This window comes from Nelumbo nucifera, chromosome 4 (genome assembly GCF_055504915.1).
Source record: "Nelumbo nucifera cultivar China Antique chromosome 4, China Antique-T2T, whole genome shotgun sequence".
In the NCBI taxonomy this organism is placed as follows: Eukaryota; Viridiplantae; Streptophyta; class Magnoliopsida; order Proteales; family Nelumbonaceae; genus Nelumbo; species Nelumbo nucifera.
Window position 1 is genome coordinate 79,018,433 of NC_142652.1, and position 23,044 is coordinate 79,041,476.

The 23,044-nt window shown below is 38.3% G+C and overlaps 2 protein-coding genes across 2 annotated transcripts; one reads left to right on the top strand and one right to left on the bottom strand.

Moving 5' to 3' along the window:
- The first annotated feature begins 507 nt into the window (after positions 1-507).
- On the top strand, positions 508-11,562 carry LOC104605125 (uncharacterized). Its single transcript, XM_010269750.3, has 23 exons — positions 508-836; positions 1,394-1,473; positions 2,622-2,708; positions 2,813-2,863; positions 2,983-3,100; positions 3,235-3,291; positions 3,807-3,871; positions 4,038-4,121; positions 4,816-4,866; positions 4,950-5,012; positions 5,119-5,165; positions 5,501-5,570; positions 5,663-5,725; positions 6,662-6,751; positions 6,839-6,877; positions 7,485-7,634; positions 8,979-9,056; positions 9,150-9,235; positions 9,565-9,613; positions 9,905-9,985; positions 10,075-10,168; positions 11,062-11,173; positions 11,288-11,562. The coding sequence occupies exons 1-22, from the start codon at positions 719-721 to the stop codon at positions 11,112-11,114; spliced, it is 1,674 nt and encodes a 557-aa protein (XP_010268052.1). The 5' UTR covers positions 508-718; the 3' UTR covers positions 11,115-11,173; positions 11,288-11,562.
- Positions 11,563-18,640: 7,078 nt separating this feature from the next.
- Positions 18,641-19,216, bottom strand: LOC104605126 (uncharacterized). Its single transcript, XM_010269752.3, has one exon. The coding sequence runs from the start codon at positions 19,214-19,216 to the stop codon at positions 18,641-18,643; it is 576 nt and encodes a 191-aa protein (XP_010268054.1).
- Between the last annotated feature and the right edge of the window lie 3,828 nt (positions 19,217-23,044).

Sequence of the window (23,044 nt, forward strand, 5' to 3'; positions counted from 1 at the left end):
ATATGTCCAATTTGACGTATCACATTATATCATTACTTTGAACCTTGGTTTCTTTCTATTATATATAAATTTATAGTTTCATTTGTTTTTTCTTAATTTATTGGAATAAGGAGTGGATGTTTTTTTTTATTTTATTTTAAGATGAAGAGAAGCATTCATGTGAGTAGTAGAATGAATTAAGAATTAAAAAATAACTTTTTCTATGCTAGTGAAATTATTGTTATTATTTTAGCAGGTTTTATTTAGATAAAATGAAAGTATTTTTGGTGAATTAGATTTAAAAGAAAAGGAGGAAAAAATAAAAAAAAGAATTTAGTGGACATATTGGTAATTTAACATATTCAATTAAGAATTAGCCGGTCGGGGAGTATTTATTGCAAAGTGAAAGTTCAAAGAGGTTTTTATCGCAAAAATGAAAATTCAGGGCTATTTATCATTGACCCCTTGGTACAAAGGGGGTCTTTGTAAATATATGCTGTTTTGAAAGAAGAGGGAGAAGGTCAACTTGAAATCTTCCAACCTCATTGCACAATATACTTTGATAGTAAGATATTCCAATCATGGGTTTATGCCATGGGGGTTAGAAACTTGAAATGAAAGGACGAAAGCGACTCTGAAGTCCAAACCGCAGCCGACGGAGGTATCTCTGTTTCCCGCTCGGACGCTATCATAAGCAGTTGGCGTGCGAAAGCAGTTCTACCAGAGAGAGAGAACGAGAATGAAGTACGTCTTGGTGACTGGGGGAGTGGTGAGTGGACTCGGCAAAGGCGTGACAGCGAGCAGCATAGGCGTCGTCCTTAAAGCATGTGGCCTGCGCGTTACCTCCATCAAGATAGGTTCGTTATATTACGTGATTTCTTCTGTTAATAAGTATTCCTTCTGTTTATTATGGGTTTTGGTTCGAAATGTAGATTTTGTGCTTGTTAAAAAACGTGTTCAAGGTTTTAGCTTTACTACTAGATTCGTGAATTTTGAATCTTATGTCTCGCGTACTCTGTTCTGCCGATGTTTCTGTTCGAAGTTTTGCTTGCTTTTGTTCACTTCTACTGCCTGCAAGGATAGAAAAATTGTTCAACATTTGTTTGTTTGATTTCTCCACTATTTTATTTTATTTTGTTTTTTTGGGTTTCTCGTTGAATTAAGACTTGGTTTCTTGATCATTGATTCCTTTTCGGTTCGTTTTGGTTTTTCCTTGTGCCCTTTTTAATGATTCTAACTTAATAGTTTTAAATGGATTCGCGAAATGTCGCTTGACTTTTACTATTGCTTGTGATTCTTGGTATGTTTCTTGGTTTTGTTTGCGTTAGCATTTTTATCAGTAATGTGGATTAATTCTTAATTTTTTTCTCAATTCTTCCCCACCTTTTCCGTATTTCATCTGTGATAATTGCAGATCCTTATTTGAACACGGATGCTGGTACCATGTCACCGTTTGAACACGGAGAGGTTTTTGTCCTTGATGATGGTGGAGAGGTTCGTTCTTTTCTTCCATTAATCTATAAAAAAAGGTGGAAGTACTGAAAGGGACGTTAGGTCTATTGGTAAACCGTAAAAATTCAGTCTATCTTCTTGATTTACATAATTTCTAAGTATAATTATACTGACCTTTTCTTTAATTAATTTTGGTTTGAGATCCTGTGTGAATCTGGTGGTGTGCTGTGTGTTCTAACAGCAATTTTTTGGATTCATTTTCTAATTTACGTATAATTACTTTGCCTCTCAATCTCCCATCCCTTGCCATTTTTTCCACACTATCTTGTTAGGACTTGGGAGAATCGTCCGTCCTCATTGTCTGTGGATGGAACATCTTTTATTTTTCATAGAACAATTGCCCAATCACCATGCGGACAAATATTTGATGTCTACTATTACTCAGCAATGGCCGCCTCCCATATGAACCAATTTTATATTCCTAAAATCAAATTATCCCAATATCTACTGTTATGGTCCTAAAAGGTTATATTGCCTGATTTTTTACCGCATTTTATTGGTCCCAGGGCTTTGAACTTATTGGTTAAACATCTTGATTTGCCACATTAACATATTGGTTGGGTAAGTAAAATCTACCCACTACTGGGATGGGTAGAAGCATTTAATAAGTGATTATGGCTTCAGTGTCTGGAGGTGGCGCATCAATTAGGTTCCCCACACGAATAGTGTATATAATGTTTGAACTGCAAAATGCCAAATTTATCATTTGGTGGAAACCACATAGATAAGAAGTTTATTTCCTTTTGGTTATCTGTCTGTGCTCCGTAGCATTTAGATGCCAGAGATACTGCCGTTCACTGTAATTCATCTGTCCTTTGCCTCCAACAGAAATCAACTATTTTTTTTGTTGCACTTATGGATGTGTTAGCCAGCATAGGATCACTAAGAGGGACAATCTTTCAAAATGTTTTTTTTTTTTTTTTTGGTTTGTGGTGAACCAATTTCAGATGATGGCCATTTAGCTTCAAATGTGAAGAGAAAAAAAATGAAGAGGAAATGACAATTTACTTCATATGCGAAACAAATTATTAGCGTGCTCATCACTACTAACCCTTTATCTTTCTTGACTGAACTGGTCCACAAATTCTGGATATTTACTCTCTATTTACTTGGTTTGCTTGTTCAAAAAGGTTGATTTAGATCTTGGTAATTATGAGCGCTTCTTGGATGTGACACTTACTAGAGACAACAACATTACCACAGGGAAGATATATCAGGTGAACATTTTCTTTTGAATACTTGCTACTTTAATATCTCTTCTCAAGCCAATATGCCTTCTTTTAGTCCCTTCAATATAATAAATCTGTTTCTATGGCTTCAGTCTGTGCTTGAGAGGGAAAGACGGGGTGATTATCTTGGAAAGACAGTTCAGGTGCTTTTATTAGAAACTTATCCTTTACTTTTATTCCTTAAGCACACAAAATTATAAGAATAGCTGACTGAAATACTAAAAGCATTATATTGTAAATTCCATATTGAGGTGGATTCCAGGTGGTCCCGCATATCACAGATGCCATTAAAAACTGGGTTGAGTCTGTAGCTGTCATTCCTGTTGATGGAAAAGAGGGCCCAGCAGATGTTTGTGTGATAGAGTTGGGAGGGACTGTTGGTAAGAGAAGTTGGGCATGAAATGTTCTCTTCTTTGTTGTCATAAAAATCTAAATTGGTTTTGGTTATTGTTGTTCCACCTTTTATTTTTATTTTTAACATCTGTTATTGGTGATCTGATATTGTGTACAATAGGTGATATTGAGTCTATGCCATTCATTGAAGCCTTGCGACAGCTATCTTTTTCAGTTGGTAAGTCTGTATTTCGTCCTTTTCTTTTAATCACTGTATGGTTGGTTAAGAGGTAAATCGAGATGAGTATCTTTTTATCAATGTGACTTATGATCATATAATATAATTGCCAAGTGTACCAAGAAAAGATATGATGTCATTTACTGGACGATGTGGTTACCGAGGTTCAAAATTTTAACATGATATGTCCCGTATCAGGTGTATTGTATCGTGTCAGTAGGACCCCTAATTGCCGATTTTAAGGAATTCCCGAAACATATTTTTTGAAAAAAAAACAACTAAAAAAATGATCTCCGTTGGGTTCGAAGTGTTGATATACCCCTTTCGGTGTATCGAGGTGTATCGATACTTTGAACCTTGGTGGTTACTCAAGGTATATGAAGCTATGATACCAATAAACAGAAATGCAAGAGGAAAATGGCTCTAACTATCTTATAAATATAGTGGTCTTGTTACGTTCAGTCTATTGAAAGTTGTATTTACCTCTAACAATTTTATTTGTTTTCCTCCTTCAGGACAGGACAACTTCTGTCTCATTCATGTGAGCCTTATACCAGTTTTGGGTGTAGTTGGTGAACAAGTAATTCCCTACCCTGTTCTATTCTATTTTCTCTAGAACTCTTTTGGAGGCTTTTCCAGGTTTTTGTTGCTTTCCCTTTATTTTTGACTTAGCAGATCAGCATTTTTTCCGTTATTGCTTTCTTCCATGAAGGTAATGCTTTTCATTGCTACTTTTATTTATGTAGAAAACAAAGCCAACACAACACAGTGTGCGGGAATTGCGGGCATTAGGCTTGACTCCTCATTTGCTAGCATGTCGCTCAGCTCAGGTATTACTGCATCTATCTATATGCATGCAAGAGACTGAAATAAATAAACAGCTTTAGTCTGCAAATACTGTACATGGGGACCTGTCAAATGATCATTTGATTTACTATAAAACGTTGTTCTAGTCAACTTCACCTTAGTTGAACATCTTAGTATTAGAGGATATATTCAGTTCAGAAATTATTAGTATTAACTCATATAATACAAAATAGAAGTTCATGCCAATATATTCAGTTTTCCAGTATCAATTTCTATATATTTGTTCATTAAACACTGAAATTGGATTTTCATGATTTATCTATGCTGGCAAGAGAGGGTGGGCCTTGGTGCAACGATTGGGTTTCTCCATTGTGTCCTGGGTGACCAGGGTTCATATCTTGGAAAGAGCCCCTTTGTATGTGCAGGGTAAGGGCTGCGTACATATGTCACTCCCCAGACCCTGCATTGGTGGGAGCCTCATGCACTGGGCTTCCCTTTATTTAATGGATATTAGAGGAGCAATGCTATTCTGATGAGCATGATGCCAGATTTTTAAGTCGCAAATGGACAAAATATAGAGGGGGGATGCAAATAATAGGGGTTTGTGTATTTTTTTCCAATTTATGTAACAATTTGCTTACATTCATTATTTTTTCAATAGTTGTTACTGAGAATTTAATCAGGATACCTAATGTTATTTTTGTGGTTTCTTTTCAGCCTTTATTGCAAAATACAAAGGAGAAACTTTCACAATTTTGCCATGTTCCGGTGGGTGGTTGCTGAAGTTTGCATTGTGGGTTCTAATTTATGTTCTTAAGGTTCTTATTCTATTCCTCTAAATTTTCTCATAGGCTAGTAATATACTCAATATACATGATGTTCCAAACATTTGGCATGTTCCTCTTTTGCTTCGGGTGAGTTGAACTTTACTGCTTGTAAGCTTGACTGCTTTCTTTTTATTATTTTCATCTTTTTCTAGATGCTTTTTGCCTAAGTTTCTGATGTTCAACTGTATTCCAGAATCAAAATGCTCATTATGCCATTCTAAAACAGCTAAACTACCTTAGGTGAGTACTGATATATATTAATTTTCTCCACCTCTAAGCTGAAGTTTTGGCATCAGGGTTCAGATTGGTCAATCTATACTTCTTGTCCAGTGAGACTAACATGTTTTGAATTGAGATCTGGGATAGTCTGGAGTGGTTTGGTTTATATGAATTTCGCTCTGCCAGCATCCATGTGGTTTGGCTGAGATCTTAGTCATCTATGCAAATCCTGTGGAGGGTGTTCATATGACTTACTGACTTAGTTGAGGCGTTGCAGTTTAAATGTGGGAAGCACCATTTAGAAACTGGATGTGGTCAACTATGTTACCTGATCCACCGGGAATTTTGTTTTTCAGCGTTGCCACATCTCCTGATTTACAAGAATGGACCACACGGGCGGAGACCTATGATAATCTCACAAACTCTGTTAGTATTATTTCATAGTATGCTCTTCTTTGAAACATTTTCTTTCTGATAATGCTGATAATGATATAAAAGAGGCTGTTTTCTTTGTGCAGGTGCGGATTGCTATGGTTGGGAAGTATGTTGGCTTAACAGATTCATATTTGTCTGTTGTCAAGGTATGAGAATAGTGCAGTTACCAAAAAAAGCATGAGAATATTACCAAACCCTCATTTGTGAGAAGAGAAAGAGTGTAATGATATCTTTGTTGGATGGGATTTCTAATAGAACTTTTTCTTTGCCAACCAAGCTTAGTTGTCAAGGTGATGCCTAGGCAACAAGGCACCTTTGGAGGGTCGCCTCTCCTAAGCACCTAAAAATTTTTGTTTAAGGTGCTGAATAATGTTTTTTCATTTTTTATTTTATAATATTATAATACTACAATAGATATTATTATAATATATTATTCATTTTGTGACTTCATAATATTTTTATAATTCTTCTACTAGTTTCTTTTCCTCTATATTTTCTTTTCTTTCTTCTTTTCTTCTCATAAATATGTTGATTTTCTATGTTTTGATACAGATTTTAAACTTATTTGATGAGGATTATGGTAATTATTAGTTAAAGATTACTGCTGATTACTATGAAACCTAGGGAACTACCCTTGCTAGGCAGGAACCTAAGTGATAAGGTGCCCCCCTATGTGATGTTTGAAACTGAAGGCCCCATTGGACAAATGACTAATGTAAGAATTTGTTGGAAATTTACAATTATTACATAAGTGCAAATGCATGGAGCATTTCTTGGTATCTAGAAAAAATGGCTATACTATCCAAATGAGCAACCTTATTGAAAGTACAGCGCGTCTGCATATTCTCAGAAGTTTGGCAGAATTGCTGAGTTTTTGTTGTCTCCTGAATTTTCTAATTATTGATCTGCTTGCCTGATATCTTACTTTTTCTCTTTTTTCTACGGTAAAATGAATTGTGTAGTCCTTTTAGAAACAGTGACTGTGATTCACTCACTTATTTAAATAATTAGAGGATTACTAGATACTCAGAACTTATGCCTCTTCAATGGTTGTGGCGTTGTGCTTGGCTTTTATCTTGCAGGCCCTTCTGCATGCTTGTATTGCATGTTCTTTGAAGCCATCAGTTGACTGGATTGCAGCTTCTGACCTTGAAAATGATAGTGCAAAACTGGTATGACCACTGGAAGTTACCTTAGGGATTTGTACCACATTTCTCTAATGGATGTCCTTTAACCTAAATATTGTTTTGTCAATACAGACACCAGAAGCTCATGCTGCTGCATGGGAAACGTTAAGGGTAAGACTTGCACTTGATTGTTTCGTAACTTGTGTGTCTTCTAAAAGAAAGCTTGTATTATTATATTATGCATCCTCTGGTACAGCCAACCTGAGATTAAAGTGACGTGTCATTCACAGTTTGACTAGTTAAAAATAGTACTAACCATAAGTTAATATAACATACAACTCAACAGAAATGGAGTATTTGACAGGAACAAGTTAGGCTCTTTGATCCTTATTTTATTTACCCTAGCAGGTTACTCATACTCAAGGTCAAAGAATCCTTATCTGAATTATGTGCATCAGCTGAATATATCTACTTGTAAATTGCAAAGCAAATCTTTTCTAACCATCTCAACCATGTCCTTTTTTGGCCTTCTCCTAGTTCTTTCTGGGCCCTCAACCTACATTTTCTCTTTAATGGAGTAATAGATGGTCTTCTGTGCACCCCTAGTCTGCTTTCCATCATTTTGTTTCATATTAAAACTACCATTAGCTTCACATTAATGCACCTTTTTTTTTTAATTCTATCCTTTCTGGTCTTTTTACTTTGTTCAATACAACATTGTTAGCCTTGTAGGTTTTTGTTGATTACACATCATTATTTATGAATCCTAAATTTCCAGAGTGCAGCATGCGTCTTGGTTCCTGGTGGATTTGGAGATCGTGGTGTGGAGGGAATGATATTAGCTGCAAAATATGCTCGGGAGAATCATGTTCCCTATCTCGGGATTTGCTTGGGGATGCAGATTTCCGTGATTGAGTTTGCTAGATCTGTCTGTGATATATTTTTTCTTAAAAATTTATTTTTTTAGATGCATTAGTACTAAGGGTAATACAGGGACCCCCTTTACTTTTTTTTTTTTTTTGGGGGGGGGGGTGGAGGTGACTAATTAGATGAAATTCCAACTATCCAAATATGTGCCAAGATTTCATCTAATCTAACCCCTCAAAATGGTGTTTCCAATCAACCCAAAGATTTAAGCCATCAAAGTGGTGTCTTAAGATCAGTGAACTAATCTCAACCATCCAGACTACTTTAATGGCTTAGACCTGTTGATTTGGTACCTCATTTAGATGGGAAAAATTAATTGAAACCTTGGTACATAATTTGGATGGCTGAGATCAATTGACTGAACCTAAGAGGCTATTTTGATGGTCCAGATCTTTGGCATATTTTATACAATATACATTACTTTATTTGACATAGATTTTTTTTAGAAACTTTGGTGATTTAATTGGATGCCTGAGATTAATTGAAATTTTGGTAAATTGCTTCGATGGTCAAGATTCACAGATCTAAGCCATTGAAGTGGTCTCCATCAATGGATATCTCAACCATCCAAGTGATTTGAGGTAATCATGGGTCGGATGCGGGCCGAGCTGGGCTTAGGGCTTATATCATTAAATATTGTATTTGTACTACATATAATACTTTATATTATAGGACATATAATATATACTTATAAAATATATGTTATACTTTATACAAATAAATTTTATAGAATATATTATGTATCATTTTATAATAGTTTTAATTATAATATGTCATATAATATAAATAAACACATAGGTAATATATATAAATATATTACAGGCTGCACCAGGCTAGAAATAATCACCTTTAAGTGATACCAAGATTTCAACCAATCTAGACCATCCAATAAAGTACCATATAATCCTGGGAATCAAGGCCATCAAAATGGTCTCCTAGCAATGATCTCATCCATCCAAGTTGTGTATTAAGCTAAACCAAAGGTTTGGTTCATCAAAATGGTATCCATGAATAAATCAATGGATCTGAGCCATCTAAGGGATTTGCCAGAGTTTTCATATGGCAACATATAACCTCTACCAATGGCCAACATCAAACATCGCCCAGTTGTGGTTTTTTCTTTAAAGGCCCAAAAATGGCATATGGGTAATTGGGTAATTTCTCATTTGCCATTAGCATCATCAAGAGTGTCAACATTATATGAAATTTCAGGGGGCTAATGTTGTAAAAAATGGTACAGGGGGGCTTAGTGTCAGACCCCCTAAAGTACTGGGGGTCCCTGTAATTTAACCTAAAATTAATACTTCTCTCATCTTCTCCTTTCTTTGGTTTTGAGCTTGTCTAGGTTTTGGGTCTGAGCAGAGCAAATAGCACGGAGTTTGACAACAGTACACCTGACCCTGTTGTAATTTTTATGCCAGAGGTATATAGTGAGCCCTAGTAGTTTTAAGTGTTTTGCTGAGATAAATAAATGATCATATGTTCTGCATTTTTCCTCACCCCAATCCACATGCAGGGCTCGAGAACACATATGGGAAGTACAATGAGATTAGGATCTCGAAGGACAGTTTTTCAGACACTTGATTGCATTACATCAAAGCTGTATGTGATAAGATCTGTTGGACCTATTTCTAAGCATAAGTATTCATTTCCGTAAATTAGCCAAGAATAATTTAGTTTATTCGTATAATCTGAGTGAACTCTTTTGGATGAAAATCTTAAATTGAAAGAAAATATATTGAAAGGCTTGGATTCTGTGTAAACTTGTATCTTCCTGGAATGTCAACCAGTTCATGTTGATAGAGTTTCCTCTGATTAATGGATATTTTGGATATCCTCCAACTGCATGTGTAGTATTCAAGTTACTTGCATTCTTCTGCTTGTATACCCTTGGCTAAATGAGTGGTTTTCCCCTTTCAACTTACCTTTAGATACCACAACTCAGAGTATGTGGAGGAACGCCATCGACATAGATATGAGGTTAGTGTTCAAACTATATCATCATGATATGTTTCTCTTTGTGGAGGTATTATGATGTTACCTTTTCCCTAGAAAGGAGGCATTATACTTTGTCTGATGTTACTGCGTCAGGCTGCTACTTTTTGGTATTTCTGGGGAAATGAATTCAATTTCAGTGACTTCTGACAACTGATTTCTTCCATTAAGATGGAATGCTCCAATAGAAATAGTTGAAATATGCATGGAATATCATTTTCCTATAAATATTTATAATCCAGGATTGTTCATAGAATATAAAAATCTATGTTATAGGTGAACCCTGACATAATTGGCAAACTGGAAGAATGTGGCCTAAAATTTGTTGGAAAGGATGAAAGTGAAAGAAGAATGGAGGTAATCTTTTTCATATGCTAAATAAAAATAGCATGTTTATGATCCACTGTATCACTGAGATGTGAATTGCCTTGATTAATTTCATACAGATTTTGGAACTTCCTTCTCATCCGTTCTACGTGGGAGTCCAGTTTCATCCAGAATTCAAGTCTAGGCCAGGGCGACCTTCAGCTCCATTTCTAGGTACAAGTAAAAGCAACTGGAACTCTATTAGATAGAACTATCAAAAGAATAACTGATTTTTTTAAAAAGACTATTCTCATTCAAAGCCAGCCATTTTATGGTGTTTATGCCAGGTTTTAACCTTCTCATTTGTTTCTGCTATGATTTTACTCTATTTTATATTGCTAATTAGACGTGTCTTATTATATATTTTCAGCTAGCTATGATATTCGATTTTCTTTCTTTGGAAGAATATTATTTTTTTACTGTTCTGTCACTTAGGGGGCATTCTTTTTTCGGATTTTGAGAGGGGGGAAAGTTGGTCAATGGGATTTTGGTTTCCATTGACCAAGAATTCCATGCTCTTTTTTTAGATTTATGTGGGGACCAGGGAAAGTTTATTTTCCTAGGTATCACTTACCCAGGTATGTGATACCCATCTCCTAGGTGGGTAAATAACTTTCCCACCTAGGGGGAAAGTTGCCAACACTTGAATGGGACAAAAATGCCCCTTTTAATAATGGATTTTTATGGCTAAAATTGTCATTGCCTTATTTACATGAAAAATAAAAGAACATGGGTAAATGCACTTACTCGGGTAAGTGTTTCCCAGGAAAAACTTACCCAGGTAAGTGTTTCCCAGGAAATCCCAGGAAAAACTTACCCAGGTAAGTGTTTCCCAGGAAAAACTTACCCAGGTAATTTACCTGGGTAAGTAACTTACCAAAAAGCAAACGGAGCCTTAATGTCTAGGATTTCTGTTGATTTGAGTTCTGAGTGTTTATACACCTTTATAACCTTTGTTGTAGAAACCACCAATGAATGTCTGACAAGTGTTCAAGTAGAAGTTTTGTGTGTGAACTATCTTTTTCTTTTTTAATTTTATTTTCTCAATGACTTTGTTGTCATTTTAGGTCTAATACTAGCAGCAACAGGACAGCTGGACGCATACCTTGGAAAGCATTAGTAAGGAAGTTAACATGGCAATTGGTCCTCTTTCCAAACGCAACTAACCATTTTACAAAGGTATACAAGTGCAGTTGAGAAATCAGCTAGTTCTGAGAATCAATAGAGGAAATTCATCTTTGGGAGAGCAATCTTGTTTCTGGGTTTACACTTACATCCAGGGCCTTACTGCAGGGAAAATGCTGTGGAGCTCCTCTATAACATGTGTAATGATGCTTGTGGATCTTGGTTGGAAGAAGCAAAACTACATTCTCAGCAAGGTGCATTGTAGAACTACATCTAGAAAGCCTACATACCCTTTTTACATCTATGTTTGTAGCCTTTTATTCTTAACGAGGTGCAAATGTAGAATTACATCTGGAAAAAGCCTACATTTGATTTTGTTGGTATGTGATCACTTTTTTGGGCTGAGTCAAGAAAACATCTGGCTGCAGATTACTTAACAGTTATGAGTTCAGCTGTGTAGGTTTGTTTTATATGCACCTTCTCTTTCCTATTATTCTTTTCTGAGAGTTGAGAGCATTTTGGTACTTATCGGAAATAGTGTTAGATGCTTTGTCCCCAAAAATGGCTTTATGCTGAAGAAACTGAGCTCGCATCATCTGTCCCCAGGAGACAATTTTTTTCTGGCTCATCCAATTAAAATGGAACACGCCACCCTCTCCCTCTTACCTTTCAAACCGACAATTTTTTTCTGACTCCAAAGTTTTATGAAATCTAATTAATGCTCCAACTTCTTTCTCTCTTTTTATTCCCCCTCTCTTCTCTTCTCATTCTCCTCCCTCTCCACTGTCCCTGCACAGCACCAAACCGCCCCTACGAGTGTCTGAATCTCCACCGCCATCGGAACCACCGTTACAACCATGCTGCTGAAATCGCAGCTCTCTCCACATTCTCTCTGACAGGAGGGGTGAGACGTCATTGAAGCTATTCAAAACTCTCATATTCAGAGTTATCAAACACTGACAAAGTGTATTAATGGAAGACAGAGATAGCTGTTCTTCAAAAGAAACTCTTCAATTTAACCAAATCCATCATTCATTTGAACATGTATTCAATTTGGATTTCAAGATTTGTTTATATATCGATAAACTCACACACTACAGTCATGCAACTATTTGGAAGCTCCCTTCGTCTCATAATAAGAGCCCATGTTGATACCCATCAACATCAATCACTTGCCTAGTTGCCTATATATATGGTCATGCATGAATCACTCTTCCCCGCTTGAATGTTTGGCAGCAATTAACAAATCCATAGGAGAATTGCTCAGTTGGAGATTCATGAAGCAGAGCAACTGTGTTGGGTCTCTAGTAAATACTAAATAGGATAAAAGTTTGGTAAGATAAACCCTTGGTTCTTGCCTTTCTGTGAAATTTAATTTTAAGGACGTCAAAAGAGAGAAGAAATCAAGAAACTGAAACCCAAGTAACCGATGCACTTGCAAATTGCAATCTAATTCACTCAGGAAAAAAAATCATCTCATGCAGGCCAGTGACACCGAATAGTTTTGTATCTGCTTTGACAAAGTCTGTACAATCAAGGTCAGAGACTGCGGCCACCAGATTTGTGCGCATAGCATGATTCACATCGCATGCTTGACTGCCCCAATCTGCCCGTTTTGCCGCAGTAGCATTGCCAAAGTGGTTTCCAAGGGTAAGACGGAGAGAGAGTCGGACAAGGAGATCAACTCTTCGAAGATGAGGAGGTTGAGGAGATGAAATTTCAGTGAAGGCAGCAACAACTTATTGGGTTTGTCAGCTGCTGATTCATTTTGGAAGATGGATGGTTGTGGTTCAGGGAAGATTGTTGCTGATGGCAATGTTTGAAACGCTATCAGCTCTAGCACTCAGAGTAGGGAGGATTGCTTCTCGAAGCAATACAGAGAGGATGGAAGACCTATCCTCTTAGCTCTCAGATGGTGAGAACGATCACCGATGGAGCAAATGACGGACTGGGAGATCTGCGAGGTTCACCTGTAGAGAAGTGGGAGGGTAAAATGGCAGACTGGGAGAGAGAGAAAGGGAGAGAGGGGAGGAGGAGAAAGAAGCAAGTGGGTAAGAGAGAGGGGGTTTGGGCGGGTTAATAAAATTGAAGTGATTTTTGGAGTCCAGACGATCCTTAAATCTGAAACTAGGTTTAATTTTAAGTTTTAGTATAAAAGGTGGCGTGGCGATTTTCTATTGGAGGGGACAGACGATATGAGCTCAAAGAAACTTGTAGCTTGTGGAACGAGATCTGTTCCTCACACTTGGGCGCCTCACATGCACATCTACCGTGCATTGAGAACATCTCCTATAAAAAATAATTTATAAGTACGGGAGATATTCTCAATGCATAGTAGGATGTGCGTGTGAGGCACCCAACGTGAGGAGCAGATCCCGTCTCGTAACTTGTGGCCTTGGGAGGGGCCAGATTGTTGAAATTGTTTTCTTGTGAAGCGGAACAGAAAGAGGCCAGCTTTATTTGTTGAAAATGGTTCTTAAGGCATGCGCATGCCTTAAGAACCATTTTCTGGAGGCAGATCTAAGCTGGTTCTTGATTTAGCATTTGTTGGTTTGAAGTCGAACTCTGAAGAGGTTAATATTAATGTATTTACATGTCATTATGTCAAGTCTGAACTCTGAAGAGGATGGTATACAGTTGTCAACGGGTCGGGTTCAGCATGGATTTGCCTTAAAGTCTAACAGGATACTCTGATGTCTCCACTCGAATTGTATTTTTAATGCATTTTGTAAATAAAAATTATGGGAAATTGTCCAAAACCCACCATCACTTTTTGTGAATTTTTTTGAATTCACCATAACTTTTTAAAATGTCTAAAACTCACCATGTCAGTGAGATTTTATTTTCTAAAACTCACCATCTAAGAATACCGTTAAAGTTCAATGACCCAAGTTGTCCACGTCAACCTAAATGTACGTTTCATGACTAAACTGCCTCTGAATGGTGAGTCAGCCTATTTAACATTTGTTTTGACCAAAATGCCCTTAAGCACCCAATCCCCTCTTACTTGCATGGTTCTATTGGAATCTACCAAAGAGACAAGTACGAAGTCGGACACAATTTTTCATTCTCAGGTATGTTTGGAAAGCAAAAGCAAATCAGAGACATTAGAAACCCAGAAATTTGCTGCAAAACCTTATTTGTCCTCCCTTGATTTAGCTCCTCTTGATGTTGATCTTTCTCTTCCTCCTTACGATCCCAAAACCAACTATCTTTCCCCAAGACCTCAATTCCTTCATTATAGACCTAATCCTAGGATTGAGGTTTACTTGAAAAAAGAAAGAGGGATGGAATGGAGTGAAGGTAAGTGACTTGAAGACGAGTTCATCTCTAAAAGATGCTCAAATACTAAAAATGATGAAGAATCCCAATCTACAGATTCGGAAAAGAAATTTGATGATTCTTCTTCACAGATGGCACCCGATCCACAATTTGGCCATCAACCACAACATTTTCACTGGAGTTATCAAAAACAGTTGGAACATAATCCTGCCAAGAGAAAGAAAAAGTTACATAGAGACAGGGATGGGGAGATGAAAACTGAAAAGAGAAGAGAAGCTAGTGTACACTCTCAATGCAAAACCAGAGAAAGCCATCTGTGATGGGAAGTGGCGTAATGAGCATTTCCATTGCGAGGTTCGGTGATGGGAAGCCATGCGTCATGCGGTTCAGCTTGGTTATGTGGCCCACCTCCTTTAGGTACCCTTTCATTTTAATGAGCACCCTCTTCATCGGCGTACCGATTGGGCTCAGGAACCTCGGCGATATTAGCGATGTTGGTGTCTAAGCAGTCGATGATTTCCCCTCCTTGGACACTGGCCTCGGTGATCTTTGCCCCAATGGAGTCATTATCTCTAGCGTCGATACACGAGGCATTGCTAGTATCAACACTTACTCCGTCTCCACTCTCTCCATTGATTCTGTAACTTTAGTATTCCCTCTTTATAATCACATAGCTGTGACGATGAAAGAGTCGCAATCAAGACTACCCTCTTTCTCTCTCTCTCTCTCTCTTTCTCACTCTCTTGGGGGGCAATGTGCTCTTTTTGTAGCACTAGGAGGAGGAGCAAGAGTACGTGGCCTCAATCCATGAATTAATTATGGAGTTTCGTTTGTTTTTCCCTTGTCTATTCTTTTTTCTGTCTGTCTCTGTTCGATTCCCCAGTCAGACTCAGACTGTTAGACAGTGTATGCCCTTAGCTCCCATCAAATTGATGTACATACCCATTTATTGTAAATGAATAAAAGTACATAATTGATTCATGTTATATCTGGTGTGTTTCTGTGTAATTACCCTTAAATTGGACACTTAGGAGACTTGTGTTAGTTTATAATGTTCTCAGCCGTTGGATAGGCTTGGGGAAGTTTATCCTGCCAAGGCTGACATTAATGTGCTGCCAAGTTGGTTGGGTAGCTTGTCTCAACTGTTAGGGTTAGACCCGAAGCACATGTAGTGTGTGTTTGCTTGAAACATTGAACCCATTCCACTTTCCAATTATGCCCTAGACCTTGGAGACTGGTGGACGAAATTGGAAAGTTACACTTAACCCCTAGACTCGATTATGGTACTGCACTAGGTGTTGGATTAGACTGTCTTTGATATGCCAATCAGTGAGATCCTTTGGGGGTCAAAACCTGGGTATGTTGGGGCAGTCTGAGAATTCACTCGAGTGGGTGATCATAGTGACAGGATCAACCCCTTTGTCGAACAAAGTGAATGATCGTAGACTACACTCTCTTTGATGGAAACCAAAATTGCCGACAGTCGATTTCAATCGTGTTTGAGATTTGTTTTGCAAAATATATTTATATGAAAATATACATATATTATGTTTTATGAAAATGGTTTGCAAAATGTTTTAATTCCCGGGATCCATCCGAGCAGAGAGTGTGACACTATACCTTGTAGCTGAGGGAGAGGTCCTCTCTTGTCGGACAGTGTTTGATTATTAAGGGCTAAGAGGTTAAGTGTAAGATCATTTAGGGCTTTTATACCTGATGGACTAATCTCACTTGAGATTATAGTCCTTGGGCCTTCATAAGGTTGCTAGACTCAAGGACCATTTAGTATAAATGTTGGGCCCATTAAGAGTCCATATTGATGGACTCAGGGGTTCACTATGCTTAGTAGTGAATTCGGCCAAGCTTTGTCACAGAAGATAGGCTAAACCCATATGGATTTTGTGAGGTCAATGTTAAGGTCCCACGCCATACAAAGAGAGCCAAGTTAACTAGCAATTAATAAAGGGACGTGAGCCACCTGCTTAATGGGCCTAAAGCCCAAAGATTAATTAGATTAATTAGTATGGGCAAATTTGAGTATTGATATGAGTTTGGATCAGCAAATAAGGATAAGAGGATAAGTCTTATCCACTTAAAGAGTCCAAATCCAAATAAAGATTTGGATTAGGAAATTCCTAATTAGATTAGGAGATCATCTCTTTAAGATCTATATAAAAGGAGGAGGGCGAACAGCTCCAAGTTTGCATACTGCTCTCAGTTCTCCCTCTCTTTCTGCTCTTGCCACCCTATCCCTAATTCGACCTCCATTCTTGAATTGATAGAGATTAGTTCTGATTCTGATTTTTGCAAGAAAAATCAGATCTAATTTCATGCTCACCTCCCTTGCTTGATCCAAGCTATTGGATTGCAGTTCTTATTAAAGGACTGCATTGCTGAAGTTGCTTCATCTCAAGCTACGCCATCTTTAGTGGAAGCGAGTTTTGGTACCCTCTTTGGACGTGAACACCTACTTTGGGAGCTACACGTGTGGATTCCGTATCGGGTATTGCTCTCACTTTCTTTTGGTTTCAGATCTGGTCCGGTTTGGATCAAGAACGATCCTTGAAAAATGCAATTTTTCTAAAACTAGGAATATGATTCCCAAAAGGGAGAAAAGAAATTTTTGAAATTTCTGTTTATGTGAGTGGAGTTTGTGTTTTTGTGTATGTGAGTGCTACACACAAAGAGAGAGAGAGAGAGAGAGAGAGAGAGAGAGACGAGGGGATTCTGAAGACAATAAACGGATAGAGAAAGGAAGGAGGGAAAGAGAAGAAGACATGTATATAAACTCAAACCAGAAGTGGGGAAAGGACGAGCATGGTGAGTCATTGTCGTAGGGACAAGAGAGTAAAGTGAAGCTGTAGTAATGCTATAAAACTTAGAAACTCAAGTATAGGAATAAGACTCGATCCTCCATTCTAAAGGAAGGCAATCCCAGGGTTGAATCTTGAATTTAATTGCTAGTAGACAAGGAGAGAGATGATAGATGGGAGGAGATAAGAATAGGGCGGAAGGCGGCAGAGCGAAGGGAGAAGCCATTGAAGAGGAAGAAAGTAAAGCAGTAGATAATGAAGGGTAAAATAGTAAATTAACAATGCTTGTTAGTTAAGTTACCGTTATCAAACTGACATGGTGAGTTTTGAAAAGTAATGGTGAGTTTAAGAGAATTCATAAAAAGTGATGGTAGGTTTTGGACAATTTCCAGAAATTATTAATTTAAGTTAGATTTTTTTTTTCAAGTAGTTGGGATTTGTTTTGTAGGTTCTAAGGCATCATTTTTTTATCAACATTAAAACAAATCGTAAGCTTCATCACTAGAGAGTTACAATACCCCTGTATATATAGAGGGGTATCATGACCCTATAGAGGAGTATCATGACCCAATGGGGGTCAGACAAAAGTGTTAAAGAATCAAAACCCTAGTCCAACCTTAAACCTGAATGGCTGAATGTAGCAAACCCTAATCCGATCCATTGACAAAAGCTCTCTAGGGTTGGATCCCACGAAACATTGAGAATATTTTAATCGTAGTGCTCTTCCTTAACGACTAGCAATAGGGTTGACCACCTTTCGAGAATAGGACGAGATTGGGTTATTGAAGAAGGGCAATAACTTCTTGTTTTCTTGACATCAGATCAGATACCCTTGTCGTTCAGGTGCTTGAAGCGCTTAAACCTTGCAAATAACGAACGGCCTGTATCTGTGTGGGCCGATACTATATGTGGTTTGCAAGCTTCCCAACTTTGTCACTATCCATCCAAAGTGGGTTTGAAGTGCAAGGAACCGATGAATTGAAGTTGAAGGGTGAGAGGTCTGAGATCCAAATTGGGTTTACATTTACAACAGGCAGATCTCCCTGTGCTGGTTAAGTTGATCTGGTTGTGGGACGGTTGCATGAAACTAACTTGGATCCGATCTAGAGTCGCTTTGAGGCATTTGGTATGTCATGTCCGTAAGTTCTGTACCTCAAAATCAGTAATCACAAAGTATATTGACCTTTAACATCTCACAAACAGACAGTGATTCTGTGAATCCGTTCTGTCAATCCATTTATATTGTTAATACAACACTTATTCTGGCACTGTAAACACTCGGTTCCGGTTGATACTTGAAAGCCGAGCCTCCACACTGTATTTACAACAACGCCGCAAGAACTCTTTTATGGAAAAAGAACAAAAGAAGGCAGCAAAATCTGAAAAAATACAGGGAACTCATCACTATCAACAGTATTCTTTTTCATCAACTTGCGCCTCTTGTTAGCATCTCATTGTATTGTAGATATGAAATCTGTCTCTGCAACTTAATTTGTTCATAGAAGTTAGCTATAAACTTCTCAGCCTTGAGATCAATATTCCCTTCCTCTTCTTGGCATGGAAACATTTCAGAGGTTTGTGTATCATCCCAGTCACCCCCATAGTCTTCTTCCTTTTCATCATCATCAGCTTTGATGAGAAAACTGTTCCTGCCGCCTTGGTTGCAGATTCCATCTATATCGTCCAAGTAGTCGCCCTTGAAATCGAAATCGAAATCGACATGGGGTGGATTTAAACATGGAAATTGAAATCTCAGCGAAGGGGGGCGATGCATTTTGAAGTGGAAGAGAGGCGTCTTGTCGAAAGAGAGCTCCCTCTCCCCGTAAGGACGAATGGAGTCCCGATCGGCAGCGTTGCATAGGTTCTTGATGTGGTTGGGCAGGAGTCGTCGAAGGTCCATCATGAGTCCTCGCTTGATAATTCCACCTTTTCTTGCCCATAACAATACAAGACGCAGTAGATTCCACGCTCTGCGACCCAAATCTGTTTTCTTCTTCGCCATTAATGATTTTCAAATTCGTCGCAGAAGTGGTTTCAGTAGTGCCTACAGCAGTAGCAGCAGCAGTTGTGAATATATGTAACTGCTTTCTTCAAGAGAAAGTTGATGAAACAGTCTGCTCTCGAGAAGATTGTGACTGAAGGACTTAAAAAAGCCTGTATCTTGGATTCTGAGAACAAACTTATTAATGGCTGCTATTTATACATACATGGACTTACTTATCAGATATCACGCGGTTTTAAATTCAGAGAGAGAGAGAGAGACGCGGTGGGATCTGGCGAAGACAGGGCTTTACGCGGAGCTTCAAGTTGGGGTGTTTAATTTCCATGTATTATGTCTATGTCGCTTTCATGGAAGAAGACTTTTTTTTTTTTTGGTTAGATTGCGGCTGGGAGGGTGTCACATTCTCTATTAACCCTTCGGTCCATCCTTTAGGTGGACCGTTTAATTAATTTTTGCCATTTCGTTAAAAAATTGGGTGGGTGTATTTTCAATCACACCATAAGTGCGATGTGATCGAGAACTGACCACAGCAGAATAAACATTATTGTAGTGAAAAATGGATAGCCTGAACCACACCACCATATTAGTGTTTCGCAGGGTGTGGTGTGGTGTGGTTTAAGCCACACCTTGTGAGATAATCTCTGTTGTTGATAAAGTGTAATGCTATTTTTTTATTGGCCTTTTTAAGCAAAACACAAATTAATAATAGGAATTAATTTAACTTGTGGTTAATTGTTAACCATGATAATATGAATTAGTAAAAAAATTATTGGCTGAACTGAAAAAATTAATAATGATTAAAAAATTAAAAGTATAAGAGAACTAATAAAAAGCATAAAAAAGTAAAATTTCTACTTTTAATATCCAATGTAATAACAGTGGTAATGGTATATATAACTAAAAAAGTATAATAATAATAATAATAATAATAATAATAATAATAATAATAATAATAATAATAATAATAATAATAATAATAATAATTTTTTGTAAACTCCCAAATGCAAAGTATATCTCACGAGGGGATTATAGTCCCTTATAAAATACTGTGGTAGATATTTAGGGGGTGGTGTAGATCACACCACGATATATTGGGTTTTGGCCACATCACAGCATAACAAACCCCGGAATAAGGTGTGGCATGGTTTCACCACACTCTCGAACATTGCCTTAAACGGAAAAACTTTACCTGTTGGGGGCCAACAACCTATGCTGTTGAGAGAATTTCTGAGAATGCCATGAGAATGGATAAATTAGTAATTACAACTTAATTTATTTTGACTAAAAACAAAAGCATGGGTGTGAATAGGTAAACTACCCAGAACATGTCCAACCCAAAAACTACCTCAACAGCCTATGATGTTGGGCCCCAACAGCCAAAGTTAAGCCGCCTTAAACGGTGGCTATGAGCACCACCAACAAAATGAGAGCCCACTATTACCTCACCTTCTCTGTCTCTCCATTCTTTCTTTTTCTTCTATTTTCTCTTCCTTCTCTCCTATGTTGTTGGTGAACAAAAAAGAGATAAAATCAGTGGTATTGATGACATGGAGAGAGAAAGATGGGGTGCTATCTACTATAATCTACCTGCATTGTTGTGTTCATGGCATCAATCTTCTTTAAAAATGGAAGGTCTTGCTATCGATCCCAATAAGATTTCTTGACTTGTAGTTATGGTCTTGTTAACCTTCTATAGTTCTGTATTTTCTTGGGTTTGATCTTGTTGTGGTCCTAAATGGTTAAAGTGTTTGGTTGATGCATTCCATTAGTCTTAAGGTTTTTGGTGTATTGGTTAAGTACACCACATTTGGTATCAAAGCCTATCATTACATCCCAAATTCGAATCACAGAGAGGGCTACCTAGAATAGAGTGAAATCTATCATAGAAATGGCTACTTGGAGTAGAGTGGAAATCGTCACAGAAAGGGCTACCTATCACCAGAATGTGAGTCGTCGTGAAAAGGGCTACCTATTGCCAGATTGAGAGCCGTCATGAAGAGGGATACCTACTGTTACAGTGAGAGCTGCCTAGAGTGAAGCCGCTGAGACGTAAGCATGATGGTATGTTACAATCATAAATGGTTAAGTGCTTGGCTTGACACGTTCCATCAATCTTAAGCTTTTGGCCTATTGGTCAAGCACATAACAATGCGGAAATGAAAATCTGACAACACAAATCAAAATTCTCACGAGTAACAATTCAAAATTCAAAGATTTATCAACCTAGGTCAGAAATAGGTGGAGGGTTTAGCTTATGATCTATAATGAGTGTTCTTTAAAAGCAAATTTCTTTAGGCTCAGTTTGGAAAGAGTACAATACAGATATATACAGTACAAATAGACACAAAATAATACAAAATACCAGGTTTTGCATTCTAAGACTCCGTTTGGAAGGAGTACAAATACAAATATGTATAGTACAAATACATAATTTTGCACTCTATATATTTGCATTTGTACTCCTTCCAAACTGAGTCTTAAGAGATTAGAGGATTTTGTTCTTTCCATGGCATTGAATGTTTTTCTTGAAAATCAAGTTTAGAGGCGTAAAATTGTTTGTGTGTTTGTCAGATAAATAGATAGATAAAGAAAGAAAGAAAAAAAGAAGAAACCCAAGCTCCATGCAATGGTTTTTTGTTCGAAGGGAAGGTTGGAGAAGAAGAGAGACAAGAAAACGGTGAACCATAACGGCTGTTAAGTCTCATGAAAATTATGAGATTACGTGACAACAATTGGTTGGAGGGTACATGTAAATAGTGGACCGAACGATCCATATGATATGCACTTGAGTTTGGTGTAATTTCTCTTTATCTCTTCTCTCCTCCTTCATTACTGTTCCTTAAATAAATAGAGAAAAAGTGTATGACTGAGAAAGAAGGAAACTTCAAAGAATTCGTACATCCTCGTTGTTTCAGCTTTCAGGTAAACTTAGCTGTTGGTCGGTTTGTTTGGTTATTAACTTATTATATTCCCCACTTTCCGTGAAATGAAGAAGTGTCACGGGGGTAGTTCTACAGCGGAAGAAACCCGTGCGGCGTCCTGGCCAAGGCCGGTCAGGACAAGCCTTTCTGTGCTTAGAGGCTAGGAGTTGCCCGATGGGATGGTTCCACCAACGTCAGTAGCACTGGATCATGACCTCAAGTCCAATGGCCGGGGCACTCTCCTGGCTCAGACCGGTCCATGGGAGGCGCCGCTTACGTGCTAAAGGGGGACAACCATAATGGAAGGCGACCATGCGCCGATGAGGTGACTTGGCACCTTTGTGAGGGGTCTCCTGTATGCCGATGATGACAGGCACCTGTGTGCCAAGATGATAGGCAACCGCTTGGGTCGGAACACACCCGTGCACTAAGGGCAACGGGATAGCTCAATCAGCTTGGGCAAGGGGCTGGTGAAGTGAAGGGACGTGCTTGAGCCAAGCCTGCATGCCAAGCCTCCCTTGAGTATCGGTAGCGCAGTGCCGGTCCAACACTGTCCCCATGAGCAAGTGTGCGCCCATGAGGAACCCTGGTAGCCATGCTAGCCGTTAACCAGGGCCGCCCCGCAAGGGGATGAAGGTCTAGGAGTGCCAAGGCTAGGCACCCAAGGAGGTCGACCACCCCTCCTCAAAGAGTACGTTAAGCTTCTGGTGGTCTGCCTGAAGATGACATCAGTTCTCCCAAAAATCTTACAGGCGAAAATGACGGGCATGTCCCTAACGTAAGCCTGCCAAGCGTAGGCAAGGCTAAGCCTGTGCTGAACCGTAACAGGCTCCCCCACTCAATCCATTGTCGTCCTCGACAATGGGTCTTCCTCGTGAATGGGCGTCTGTGTCCCGCGCCATTCACT

Excerpts from the sequence above, each read along its gene's own strand:
- LOC104605126 (XM_010269752.3), bottom strand. The coding sequence starts at position 19,216 with ATGGCGAAGAAGAAAACAGATTTGGGTCGCAGAGCGTGGAATCTACTG.
- LOC104605125 (XM_010269750.3), top strand. The coding sequence starts at position 719 with ATGAAGTACGTCTTGGTGACTGGGGGAGTGGTGAGTGGACTCGGCAAA. Across the intron at positions 9,057-9,149 it reads TTGTAATTTTTATGCCAGAG|GGCTCGAGAACACATATGGG; the intron begins GTATATAGTGAG and ends ATCCACATGCAG. Across the intron at positions 9,614-9,904 it reads GCCATCGACATAGATATGAG|GTGAACCCTGACATAATTGG; the intron begins GTTAGTGTTCAA and ends TCTATGTTATAG.